The sequence below is a fragment of the Zeugodacus cucurbitae genome, chromosome 4, assembly GCF_028554725.1.
Source record: "Zeugodacus cucurbitae isolate PBARC_wt_2022May chromosome 4, idZeuCucr1.2, whole genome shotgun sequence".
Lineage (NCBI taxonomy): Eukaryota > Metazoa > Arthropoda > Insecta > Diptera > Tephritidae > Zeugodacus > Zeugodacus cucurbitae.
This window is the reverse complement of record NC_071669.1, coordinates 39,943,216-39,956,718: the sequence shown is the minus strand read 5'-3', so window position 1 is coordinate 39,956,718 and position 13,503 is coordinate 39,943,216. Positions and strand designations below refer to the sequence as shown.

The following is a 13,503-nucleotide window of genomic DNA, read 5'->3' as shown; positions in this document are numbered from 1 at the left end:
CAGAATTTTAAAAGAGTCACTCTGTATCTTACGGAGGGGAACAAAAAATATAATAAGGGTATTCGTTTAAACGTGTAAAAGCCCCGTAAACCTCTTAAACCGTGTATATTTACGAATGCGTAAAAATCTGGCAGCAACTTATATGGAAATTCATTTAAACACATTACGCACCAATGTCAGTGTGTAAAGAACACTTGTAAATTTACGATATTGCAAAAGCAACCCTACCAAACGACCAGCTGATGAATATTATTGTGAAAATTAAAATGGAAAAGGTAAGAATGAAACTCGGAACATAAATTTTATTTAATTGTTGCAATTGTTTTATATTTCAGGATAAAAAGTTAAAGCAAAAGCGTCTACGGCTGAAACCGTCCCATCGCTGGACAGAGTCGCAGTCCCTGCAGCTGTTGCAAGCAGTATCCGACGCAATTAAAGACAGTCCAGAATCTTTTGAGGTAAGGGTTTTAGAAAAGTGAAAATGTTTAGGTACATATGTTTGTTTTAACACGAATTTACGCATATCTTCCAGAAACCGACCTCCCAAAGGTTTTACGAAAAATTGCAGCAAAATACACCGGCACTTCAATCTGTCGTTTGCGTAGCTATGAAAAGCAAAATGAGGTATCTCAAAGCGTTGTACGTTGCCGCGGCAGCCTGGAAAAACAAAACTGGGTCTGGACTACTCGCTAATGGTGACGAGTCAAGCGTATCAGCGCATGTCAACAAAATTTGTCCCAACTTTGACTTACTGGAAGTTATCTTCGGGCAACGCAAAAATGTAAATCCCGGAGTAATTTTTGAAAGCACTGACAGCATTGAAGTACTGGCTGATTCCCCTTGTGCTGATAGTTCGTTAAACGATACCATCGATTCCTACGACTTGTGTGCGCTCGATTGTGAGGATTTAGTTGACCCAATATTACCTATAAGTATAAGTAGCGATTGCAGTGCCGCCGCCGCGGCAACTTCTACACCACAAAGTTCGTTGGACTTTAGAAGTTCAACAAAAAAACCAAAAAGAAAGAGTGAAGCCCCGTTCAATAAATTGATTTTTATTCAGGAGAAAAGGTTGGAATTAGAAGTTAAGAAAATAGAATTAGAAAAAGAAAAAGAAAAGAATGAGGTCGAGTTGAAAAGAATTGAACTGAATAATCAATTAGAAATGAAAAGAATTGAAACTGAATCAGAAAAAGAAACCAAACTGGAAATTGAAAAACTGAAACTTGCTAGTGAAGAACGCATTAAAATGTTTGAAATAGAGTTAAAGTTAAAATCAAAATAAATGTGAAACTTTAAGAGATTTCACATGGTACTTTTTTCGCAAATTTAAAAGATCTCATAGCAAAATACATGTATATTTGAATGTAACTAAATGTTAATAGGCACAGAAGCACTTTTTATTTTTCTGTAAATAAAAGCATATATTAATGGATTTTAAAGATATGTAAACATGAGTTTCAATACTTTATTTTTAAGTTTCCATTAGTGATAACAATGAAAGGCGCTTAGATGCACCTTCAACTGTTGGTAAGTTTTGATCCCCAGGCTCGTCGACTTCACTGTTTTCACTAATGCTTTCTTCGTCAACATCAAAACCACCGTCGTTTTCTTTTAATATAATATTGTGCAATATCGCACAAACTAATATCCACCGGCATGCAAACTTTACCGAATTATCACTCTTTATTTGAATTTTGAGTTCTTTCAAGCTATTAAAACGTTCTTTCAATAAACCAAAGCAATGCTCAATTCTTATTCGGTACTGGCTGAACGTTCTGTTGAACAGAATTCGTTGATTCAAGGTGCCTTCCGTTGCGTTTATTCTAAAAGGAGTAATAAGGGTCGAAGTTAATTTATATGCACTGTCTGCAGCTAACCACTCTGATCCTGTTAGCATTTCAGTGGCGTTTGTGGATAGCTCGCAATTGTTGTATATCCTAGCGTCGTGAACACTACCGGGATACCCCAATACCATATGACGAATTACTAGTTTGTGGTCACACACACATTGAGCCTTAAGTGAATATATATGCTTGCGAGAAAAATATGCTTCGCAATCTACAGTGGGTTTTTCCGCCAATTTTATCTCCGTTCCATCTACGTAGCCAACACAATGTGGTAGCTCACTGAGTGTTTGAACAACTAAAGCTCTACGCTCTACAGGGTCCGGCCAAAACAGAAACTGAGTTTTCCTTTTAATAATTGCATCAAATACCCTGTTGGTCATGACCTATTGAGAAATTTAAAATACAGCTGAAACACAAATTTTAACCGATACATATGTAAATAGCTCACCTGTATTACTCCACCATCGCTAATACCAAACAAACTAGCAATTTTAGTAATTGTTGCTCCTTCTCCACATGAACCCAGTCGGTACATTACTACAGCCAATTGAATTTGGATAGGAAACTGTTTACATGAACGTGGACCATTGAACACTTCGTCATCCTTTATCAGATCAATGATAAAATCAAATGTGGTTTTGCTGACTCGCACAATTTCTCGAAACCTGTTTTCATCCAAATGCGGTAATACATCTATTAAAAAGTTGGGTGATTTTGGGACAGAATGATGAACAAATGTAGATCCATATCTAAAATATGCAGCAGCTGCCAATGCAAAGCTAAAGTCTTCCATAATTTCATCTTCCTTTTTGCGTTGGATTTCTGAAATCATTTATATATTTATGTATATATGCGCCTTTAAAAAATGTAGCATTGACGCAAAACAATTACCGTCATGTTTTCCAAACAGCTCCAACATTAACAAATCAAATACTAGTGATTTTTCGCAAAGTTGAATAAATTTTGCTTTTTCGCTAACTTTCGGCATTTTAATATTTTGACACCCAAACAGCTGTTTAATACATAAATAAGTGGCATTTACACAAAGAATTTGAAGTGCGTTCATGTAACACACTGCGTATTTGCATAAATTTATGCGATGGGTAACATTACACGTTTAAACGAATACCCTTAATATTACACTTATAGATTGCATAAATCTTGTAACAAAGGCATAGGATATAGACACCAAGAGGCAAACAATAACAAAATGCAAACAAACAAAATTACAGAAAACATCTTTTAAAGTATGTCCATCAAAATTTTTGCGAAGTATATAAATAATAGGAGGATGGGATCATGTGTAGAAGTTCACGCAAGTGAGGAAAGTTTTTGATTGTCACTCACTTGGGAGTGGCCAGAAACGATTCTTCTCCACATGGTTCAAGCAGCTCACGACTTCCGGTTTTAGACCAAGTATCCTCTGGGTAGCCAACAGACATCCGTTTGAAGGCGAGCTAAAGTGAGAAGGCGAAGCCCGCTTATGCGGTTGTGCGTAGGGTTTGGGACCCACCACATAAAAACACCCCCCAATGAAAAATCTACGAAAGCCTCGGATGAGACACCCCCCTTTTGATGACGACCCCTGCAAACGTTTTAAGGATAATGATATAAGGGCATGCACCTGGAATGTCCGGACCCTTAATTGGGAAGGTGCCTCTGCCCAGCTGGTTGATGTCCTCATACGACTTAAGGCTGACATCACCGCCATCCAAGAAGTGCGATGGACGGGACAAGGACGGAAGAAGGTGGGTCCTTGTGACATCTACTACAGCGGCCATATAAAGGAGCGTAAATTTGGTGTTGGATTTGTGGTGGGAGAGAGACTCCGTCGCAGAGTCCTGGCATTCACCCCGGTGGATGAACGTCTAGCCACAATCCGCATCAAAGCAAGGTTCTTCAACATATCGCTGATTTGCGCCCACGCCCCAACGGAAGAGAAGGACGATGTGACCAAAGATGCTTTCTATGAGCGCCTAGAACGCACCTATGAGCGCTGCCCCCGCCACGATGTAAAAGTCGTGCTTGGTGATTTTAACGCCAGGGTGGGTAAAGAAGGTGTCTTTGGCACAACAGTCGGAAAATTCAGCCTCCATGACGAAACATCGCCAAACGGCCTGAGGCTGATCGACTTCGCTGGGGCCCGAAATATGGTCGTCTGTAGTACCAGATTCCAGCATAAGAAAATACATCAAGCTACTTGGCTGTCTCCTGATCGAAACACGCGGAACCAAATCGATCACGTTGTGATAGACGGAAGACATGTCTCCTGTGTTTTAGACGTGCGTACGCTCCGAGGACCAAATATAGACTCGGACCATTATCTGGTCGCAGCGAAGATACGCACCCGCCTCTGTGCAGCAAAGAATGCCCGTCAACAAACACAAGGAAGGTTCGACGTCGAAAAGCTGCAATCGCAACAGACAGCCACGAAATACTCTACTCGACTTGCACTCCTGCTCTCTGAGAGCACTCATCAGCATCTCGGTATAAGGGAACTGTGGAACGGCATCTCAAACTCACTGCGTACCGCTACAGCCGAAACAATTGGTTTTCGGCAACGACAAAAAACAAGCTGGTACGATGAGGAGTGCCGTCTTGCAGCGGAGAGAAAACAGACTGCCTACCTCGCAACATTGCAAACGACCACAACACATGCGGGATGGGATAGATACCGAGAGCTGAAGAGGGAAGCGAGACGCATTTGCAGACAAAAAAAGAAAGAGGCCGAAATGTGTGAGTACGAAGAGCTTGAGAAGCTGGCAGACAGAGGGAATGCTCGAAAATTTTATGAAAAAATGAAGCGACTTAACGAAGGTTTCAAGACCGGAGCATCCTCATGTAGAGACCAAGGTGGTAATCTGGTAACCGATGTCCAGGGCATACTGGGATTATGGAGGGAACACTTCTCCGACCTGCTGAATGGCAGTGAAAGCTTCGTCATGATTGGGAAGGACCTCTCCGAGCCGTTCGATACCAAACGAGGTTTCAGACAAGGTGACTCACTATCGTGCGACTTCTTTAACCTGATGCTGGAAAAAATTATAAGAGCTGCAGAGCTAAACCGAGAAGGTACAATCTTCTACAAGAGTGTACAGCTCCTGGCGTACGCCGATGATATTGATATCATCGGAAGCAACAACCGCGCCGTTTGTTCTGCTTTTTCCCGCATGGATAAGGAGGCGAAGCGAATGGGTCTGGAGGTGAATGAGGACAAGACGAAATATCTCCTGTCATCAAACAAACAGTCGGCGCATTCGCGTCTTGGCTCCCACGTCACTGTTGACAGTCATAACTTCGAGGTCATAGATAATTTCGTATACCTGGGAACCAGCATCAACAACACGAACAATGTCAGCCTCGAAATCCAGCGCAGAATAACTCTTGCCAACAGGTGCTACTTCGGACTGAGTAGGCAATTGAACAGTAAAGTCCTCTCTCGACGAACCAAAATCAAGCTCTACAAGTCACTTATCATTCCCGTCCTGCTTTACGGTGCAGAAGCTTGGACGATGTCAACATCAGATGAGACGACACTAGGAGTTTTCGAGAGGAAAATTTTGCGCAAGATTTATGGTCCTCAGAACATTGGCAACGGCGAATACCGCAGACGATGGAACGATGAGCTGTACGAGTTATACGACGACATTGACATAGTTCAGCGAATAAAAAGACAGCGGCTACGCTGGCTAGGTCATGTTGTCCGAATGGACGAAAACACTCCAGCCCTGAAAGTGTTCGATGCAGTACCCGCCGGAGGAAGCCGAGGAAGGGGAAGGCCTCCACTCCGTTGGAGGGACCAGGTGGAGAGCGACCTGGTTACACTTGGGATCTCCAACTGGCGCCGAACTGCAAAGGAGAGAGACAGGTGGCGCACTATCGTCGATTCGGCTATAACCGGCTAAACGGTTGCAACGCCAATCACATATAAATAAAACAGTGTATAAATCTTATTTTACAGCCTTTTGAAAATGTATATGTTTCAATGAAATTTTCTATAACTCGAAGTCTCTCTAACTCGAAGTTTTTTTGTGGATTATGGTGATTCGAGTTAGAGAAGTTCCACTGTATTTCATTTAGAATTATAAATTTCGACTGTTTTATATGACTGTTTGCTTCCGCGTTTTTTCACTGAAAATCTCTATCGTAATCTGTTCTTCTATCATCCGAAATAACAAACTTTTGAATTGGCAATATCGTTTAGCAATCAAATTTCATACAGATTCCCTTCTCTAACTCGAATTTCTATAAGTCGAAGTTCTCCATAACTCGAACTCTGTAATTAATAAAACAATTTATTAAACTGCAATTTACGGATATTTAACGCATTTTTATTGAAAAATATATCTCTAAGTGAGTACTCGAATTAACAAAAAATTTGATGTAACGAACAGGCCTGACAATTAATGTGTTCGTTATTTCGGAAAACTACTGTACTAATTAACTTATCGCAAAATAAAGTATGTTCGAACTAAGTAACTCAAGCGAAAGTAGATGTGCGTATATTTATTATGAAATTATAAACTTGTACATAATAGCTGTCATCGATTGGCTAAGCGTTATAGAGAAGCCAAAAGAACGCACTATCCAGTAATTAAAAAATGTCCTCTTAAGCATACGCAATAGTGCTGAACAATTTGCTTAGGTGGAGAAATACTTGAATCTGTACAAAAATATTTCTGTATCCCTTTACGTGTTCTTTAATAAATTAAAATGTATTTCAAAGTAAAAACAACAAACATATTTATATGTATTGTCGTTTTTGTACTTTGAGTCGTTTTTACCATTGTGAATAGTATACATATGTAAAACAAAATTTGGCAGCACTCAGCTAGCGGCGATAGCATTTTTAATGATATGCGGATGCATACTCTCCTGTACGAATTCAACTAGATAACTTTGTTGTTGCTTTCACATGTAAATTTTTTGACAGACGAGCAGCGCCCAAAGATAGCGAGCAGAGAAGTGACCAATCGATGGCAGCTAATGTTATTATAAGCTTCATAGCTAGCAGAAGATTAGGGCGAAATCCAGGGAAACTTGTGAAGGAGAAGTACTGTCTTCTACACCTACATCAAGGAAATCAAGGTACCCGTATAGCAAACCTAATGAATAGATGGCAAATTTGGATGGATTGGGACCCGATGCTTCTGTATATAACGTATTCAGTGGATATGACCTTCAGTATCTTCTCTTGTGCCTAGATCTCAAGACAGTGCTACAAGATGCCTTCGGAAAGTTGGAATATTGCTATAAACGATGTATCAATCTCAAAGGCAACTATGTTGACCTATTTAAATTCATAATTCGCAAATGTTTCTCAGCTAAGTTACAGTAAAGTTATAGTTAACAAAGTACAATGATTGAAAAGGGGCTTGCGCTTTGCTCCAATAGTTGAATTATGTAATTTTAATTAAAATCGATGAATACTAGCAAGTACACAAACAAATATATGTATATACTAGCATTTCATTTGAATTTCTCATTTTCATCATACCCGTACCGAGTGCCCAAAGGCATGAACTTAGTCCTTTCCTTCGACCAACGTTTTCCAAACTAGTTCAAATTAACTGTTATGATTAACTGTTACGATATTGTGTCACATTTGCCGCAACGTTTTGCAACACAATGAAGTATGCATTTAAATGTATATTCATCATATTCGAATTGTGGCACTCTAACAAGAGCTATAAATAAATATTTCAGTGTAAATGGAAACCGAGAATATGCAATGCAACACACTTTACATTGACTACAAACGATTTACAATGCAGCGCCGATACAATTACTTCAACGTGCCACAGCCGGAGGCGCTTACAGTGTGCAGTTTCCCAGACAAATGCATAAGTAAACCTACGTGCAAATTTATAATGTTGTCTGTAGTACACTTGTGCATATGAAATTGTGTTGCGACATAATGGCCAAGCGCAGCAATATTTCATATATTGCCAATATAGTGAACGCGGTGAAAGAACCGGTGGGCTCGCCGAGGCGTAACATCAACAGCTTTGCCGCGGGTCGATGCGCGGGGAGAACATAAAATATGACTGTTTACTAACAAAAGCGCTACAACAAAAGCAACAACGCACTAGAATCGTAACATGTGTTTGGCGCTTTTTTCGTTGTTACCGGAGCTGTTGCGGCCTGTTGCAGCTGTTGTTTCCTCCAGCGGCTCATTTACGCACGTTTGTAGCAGCCAAAGGCCAAAATATTCAAAGAAATGTATTTTTCGATCGCTTACCAATAATGCCTCTAGGCACCAATCGGCGTTACCACTTCTGCACTGATTTACGCACTTGCTTTTGCGTGAGCCTGCGGGACAGTCGAAGGTTGTAGTATCGATAATATTCTATAGAAAGATACAGTTAAATAACAAATAGCCTAACATATAAATTTACTTTTTTTATTTCACAACCTCATTAGCGTATATACAGATTAGAATTTACGTCTGATACCTAAAAAGGTGATAACACTTGGACTATTCGAGACAGTTCTTTGTGAAATCAGAACCACTCCTGTAGTTATGTTTCACTGCTGGAAGATATCACCATCTATGTACATACTTATATATCATCTGTTTATGCATTTCATTAAATTCATATGGCGCATTACTATATACTTATAAAATAATTTTTCAGCAATCGTAAGTTCCAGGAAAAATGGGCATCTTCTGAATTATATTCGATTGACATTGGAGTTACCCAAGGGAGCGTCTTATAGCCTAGAGACGACAAAGTTATTTCGGATTAACAGTTTAATCAGTTCTAAATATGTAGGTGACAGACGGCAGCAAAGCGAGTTATAAACTCCCATAAACAGCTGATTGGCAATAATATTTCCATTTGAGTCAAATAAAATTGGATAGGAAGCAAATAATGCGGTTGTTAGCCGCACAATTAGTACAAAATTACTAATTACTAAAAAAATATACATAAATACGTTATTATTAGAACCTCCATTTTAGAAAAAAATAGCTATTTCATTGCATGAATATGTTTTTGTTTACATTTCACTGTAAAACAGCTGTCAGTATTGCATATTTTCATTCACAATAGGTTAAAAGCGGCCATGTTTAACAATGTTGCCAACGAAAAATGCCACGAATTCCCACTAACTCTCTAAAATTTTGAGGATTAAATGGGAGTTAGCAAACGGAGTTAACTGAGATAACTCTCGAATTAACCCCGATTAAAGCAGTTATTCCGAAATAACGCCTCCGTCTGTCAGGGGTATTGGAGGTAGCAACTTATACGACGTTTATTGCCACATGTTTTTATCCTAGTGATGTCTCACTTCACTTACAAGAACAACTTAATATTGTCGAAAAATGGTTAAAGAATTGGAAGATAGAGATAAATGCACAGAAATACGTTCAGATAACGTTTATATTAAGGACTGAGAAATGCCCCCTGTAACATTAAATGGCTCTACAATACCTGAAAGTGAAACTGTCAAATACCTTGGTCTTTATTTGGACAGACGACTCACTTGGAAGACACATATAAAAGAGAAAACGAAGTAACTCAAATTTAAAACTAAAAAAATGTACTGGCTTTTAGGTCAGCGATCACAACTTAGCCTTGAAAATAAAGTACCACTGTACAAATCAATTCTGAAACATGTATGAGTTATGGGGGACGGCGAGTACATCGAACATTGAAATCCTCCAAAGATATCAAACGAAAACTTTAAGAAGCATTGTAAGTGCTCCTATACATACCTTTGTCAAAGACGAAATTGGCAAAGCCTGTCGAAGATACCTAGATAGACTGTCTAACCATGAAAACTTATGTGCAATAAATTTACTGGACAACAGTATGGATGTTAGACGCTTAAAACGAACTCACATTTTGGATCTCCCATATAAATATTAGGTAGTTTTTAGAATATTTTTAGCAAATAATGTAATTAAGAATATATTGATTAGTCTCAATGGAGAACAATCAATCCTGTCACTATTAATGTATTTAAAAAATTTACCGATTGTCAATATATATATCTCTAGGCTCATATGTCACTAATAATATATGTATATCAATAGATAGAAATCCACTTAAGCAGAACCATTTGAAAAATGCTGAATCACGTTCCAGCGCTATATTTAAGAGAAGATATTTTCTCGTTTTGCAAACGTCTTAGTTCACAATTGGATTTCGTTCGGCTCAGCCTACATATTTCTCACGGGTAATTTTATTATGAATAACTCTTCGAAACGCTCGAGGCATTGCATGCTGCAATTAAAATTTGCAGCAATTTCCTCCTGCTCCCGCAACTGCTACCGTTGTAACCTTTGTTGTTGTTGTTGTAAAAAACTGCAACTTCACGTGATATTTTTCGCATGACAAGTAACAGCTTGATTGGCTTCCCAAACTGTTGGCGTTGATTTGGTAGCTCACGGGCTCTTTGACGGATATTCCGCTAATTCCACGAGTTATAAATGGCATGTAAAGCCGAGGTACATACATGTATGAAGGCGAAGTATTTTATGCGTTATGAATGGTTGTGGTTAAATTTGTAATTACATTGCTTGCACACCTTACACTGCACAAAAGGCTTGAGTTCGCACATATGAAATTCTTATGTGGAAGCTTGGTGTTGTGGAATTTCGTGTTTAAATTTAATATTAAAAAAAATAAATAAAAGTGATTTGGATGAGTGATTTAAATACTTATTTAAGCTCTACTTTTCGAAGCTTTCGAGACAGTTGGAAATAGAGTAAGGAGCAAGGAACTATAATTTTAGAAATTTTTGCAATAACAAGACAACTGAAATATTTAAATAGTCAAGTGCGGGAGAGCGAAAATGATATTAAGACTTCATACGCCTGTCGTTTTAATTGCCTTAATGTTTGTTCGCTGCAATTAAGTGCATTGCTTAATTCTTCTTAATTATTCCAGCAGTATTTAAGTTTTGTATATACACACATATATCGACATACTCGAATTTTAATGCGTTCATACGCCCATAGGTGCATTTACTGTGTGTAGCAGCCCGCAGCATTTGTCGCAACTCTTAAACTAGTATGATTAAATAAATTGTAACTTTCCATGCCACCAATTTAGCTTTTTGTTCACTTTGCGTTATGAATTTAAATCAAGTACAATGTTTCAGCTTGTCACAAGTAAAAAGTCGCTAAAACGTTTACGCACCTGAGCCCCTTCATATATTTATATGTAATAGAGTATACATATATGAAATTTTGTTGCCAGTAGCGTTCTGTTGCTGGTGAGGTTTGTCGTGTTTGGCCGGCGGCTGTAATTAAAAAGAAGGTGGAGTTAGTTAATTGATACTTTGTACATGTCGGCCTATGGAGGCACAACAAAACTTTTAGTAAACTCACATACACACATATTTTTCCATGTAGTTTGATACTCATAAACCTACTAAACTAAGTAGTTAATACGAGCGATTAACAAAGCTAAGCGAATATGTTTACACCGATAAATACACATTTACTTAAGTGGAAGTAAGGCACAAGGGCCCCACCTGTTGGTGTATTGCGCAATAGGATTTGGTTACTTACACCAACAACCAAATTTCTCGCCTCAACTCTATTTGTATTCGATTAAAAATTAATGTTGTAAAATGAGATTATTCTTTTGGTAAATCGATCAAACTTAACGGTTTAATCAAGCAACGACTGTTAATTTCATCATGTATGTATGTTTATAGTCGGCATCATGTCCACTCGAATAACGAATATAGAGCATTTGGGTCGTAAGATAACGATTTTCTATGAAGTATTAGCTCGATTTTATTAATTAGCACCGGGGCATTTTTAGGGTTAGGTCTTTAAATTCGGTATCTGAGGTATGGAGAAGTTGTAGTCTAAATTCGATAATTTTTAAATGAGCACTAGGTATATCAAAATTTATCAAGTCTTTTTTTGTAGTAGAGTAAAGATTTTTAATATTCCACATATGTAGTTTTGTTCATATTAACTCTCAAATAATGATTTCAATAAAGATATCTTCAGTGGAATATATTTTTATACTCTCGCAACAAAGTTGCTAAAGAGAATATTATAGTTTTGTTCACATATCGGATGTTTGTGTCATCAAGAAGTAAAAGAGTTAGATATGAGGTTATATGTATATATATACTGAAATGATCAGCATGACGAGTGGAGTTGAAATCCGGATGTCTGTCCGTCCGTCTGGGACGGGATATCTTAATGAAACTTGGACCACATGTTCCTTGGTACCGTGAGAGGGTTGCGTGCATGGTTGGGCAAAATCTGACCATTGCCAAGCCCACAAAATGGCGAAAACTAAAAACACATAAAGTGTCATAACTAAGCCATAAATTAAATAAAAAAGTAAATAAAATAAACAGTAAACTGGATAATTTAATAAAGGATCGCACTACGAAGGTGCATATTTGGATGTAATTTTTTGGATAAGTGGGCATGGCCCCGCTTCCAAATCGGTTATTTGTATATATCTCGCAAACCAATGAAGCTATATAAACCAAACTTTCTGCCGTCGATTATCGTACGTACTCCACTACACACCATGAATATAATTGAAATCGGATAATAACCACGCCCACCTCCCATACAAAGGATAGGTTGAAAATTACTAAAAGTGTGTTAACTCACTAACGAAAAACGTCAGACACACTAAATTTTACAGAAGAAATAGCAGGAGGAAGCTGCACACAGATTTTTTTACAAAATGGAAAATGGGGGTGGCATCGCCGACTTATGGGTCTAAAACCATATCTCAGGAACTACTCGACCAATTCGAATGAAATTCGGTATATAATATTTTCTTGACACCCTGATAACACGGACAAAATGGGCGAAATCGGTTCACAACCACGACTACTTTCCTTATAACTCAATTTTGAATTCCATCAGATTACTTCACTTTATAATATATACATAAGGAACCAACGAAGATAGCGGAATAAAACTTTACACAGATAGTGCATATCATCTCTGGCTTCACTTGCGAAAAATTTTCGAAAAAGGACTATAACTTTCAATGCCCCAGATATCGAACATGTTGAACTCAGCGCCTAAGAGTAAATTTTAACCGAAAATATGGGTAAATCTCTCAGATAATTTAATGTAATTCAGAGGAAATTGTTTTCTTCTAATAGTGTGATTCTGTTTCAAATATTATTAAAATCGGATAATAACATCTCCTAGCTCCCATATATCTAATTATAGGTTTTTCAAAAATACGGTGGGCTTTATTTCGCATATATGTATTGGTTAATATGTGAGATATCTTAGCAAAATTAAGTGAGCGTATATTGGATATAGTGCACCTTGCTGGTGAAAATTAATGAAATCGGTTCAGGAAATACCTAAGTCCTCATATACTATATATGAAGATTTTCGTTATTCTATTAAACTTTATGCCGAATTTATGGTTAAATTGTGTATTAACTTAATAGAATTTCTTACTTAGCCCTTCCTTACTTGTTTTTTTATTATTCCCTTACTAGTTCGAAGGACCTCTTACTTTCCAATGTGGGTCAAAAGGATCTCGCCACTGCACAAGTGCTGTTTGTTGTCCAGCGCTTGGCTAGCACATGCGATGTCCGTATGTCTAGCGCTCTTGCGCAAGTGAGCCATAGACTGCCAACCAGCTCCCATACCTTCTCTAGCAAGCTGGTCTGCTTTGCAGTTACCAACGATTCC

General features: G+C 38.1%; 2 protein-coding genes across 3 annotated transcripts; one reads left to right on the top strand and one right to left on the bottom strand.

The window, feature by feature from the left end:
• Positions 1 to 58: 58 nt before the first annotated feature.
• Positions 59 to 1,446, top strand: LOC128921499 (uncharacterized). The gene is made up of 3 exons (XM_054229306.1): positions 59 to 275; positions 336 to 458; positions 533 to 1,446. Exons 1-3 carry the CDS (start codon positions 243 to 245, stop codon positions 1,283 to 1,285), a joined length of 909 nt encoding a protein of 302 aa, XP_054085281.1. The 5' UTR covers positions 59 to 242; the 3' UTR covers positions 1,286 to 1,446.
• Positions 1,428 to 3,002, bottom strand: LOC128921498 (putative nuclease HARBI1). 2 transcript variants are annotated; one of them, XM_054229304.1, is made up of 3 exons: positions 2,742 to 3,002; positions 2,299 to 2,672; positions 1,428 to 2,233 (listed from the first exon to the last, which is right to left on the bottom strand). In XM_054229304.1, the coding sequence occupies exons 1-3, from the start codon at positions 2,914 to 2,916 to the stop codon at positions 1,475 to 1,477; spliced, it is 1,308 nt and encodes a 435-aa protein (XP_054085279.1). In that variant the 5' UTR covers positions 2,917 to 3,002; the 3' UTR covers positions 1,428 to 1,474. The 2 variants fall into 2 exon arrangements, with proteins under 2 accessions (XP_054085279.1, XP_054085280.1); XM_054229305.1 differs by having other exon boundaries at positions 2,299 to 3,002.
• Between the last annotated feature and the right edge of the window lie 10,501 nt (positions 3,003 to 13,503).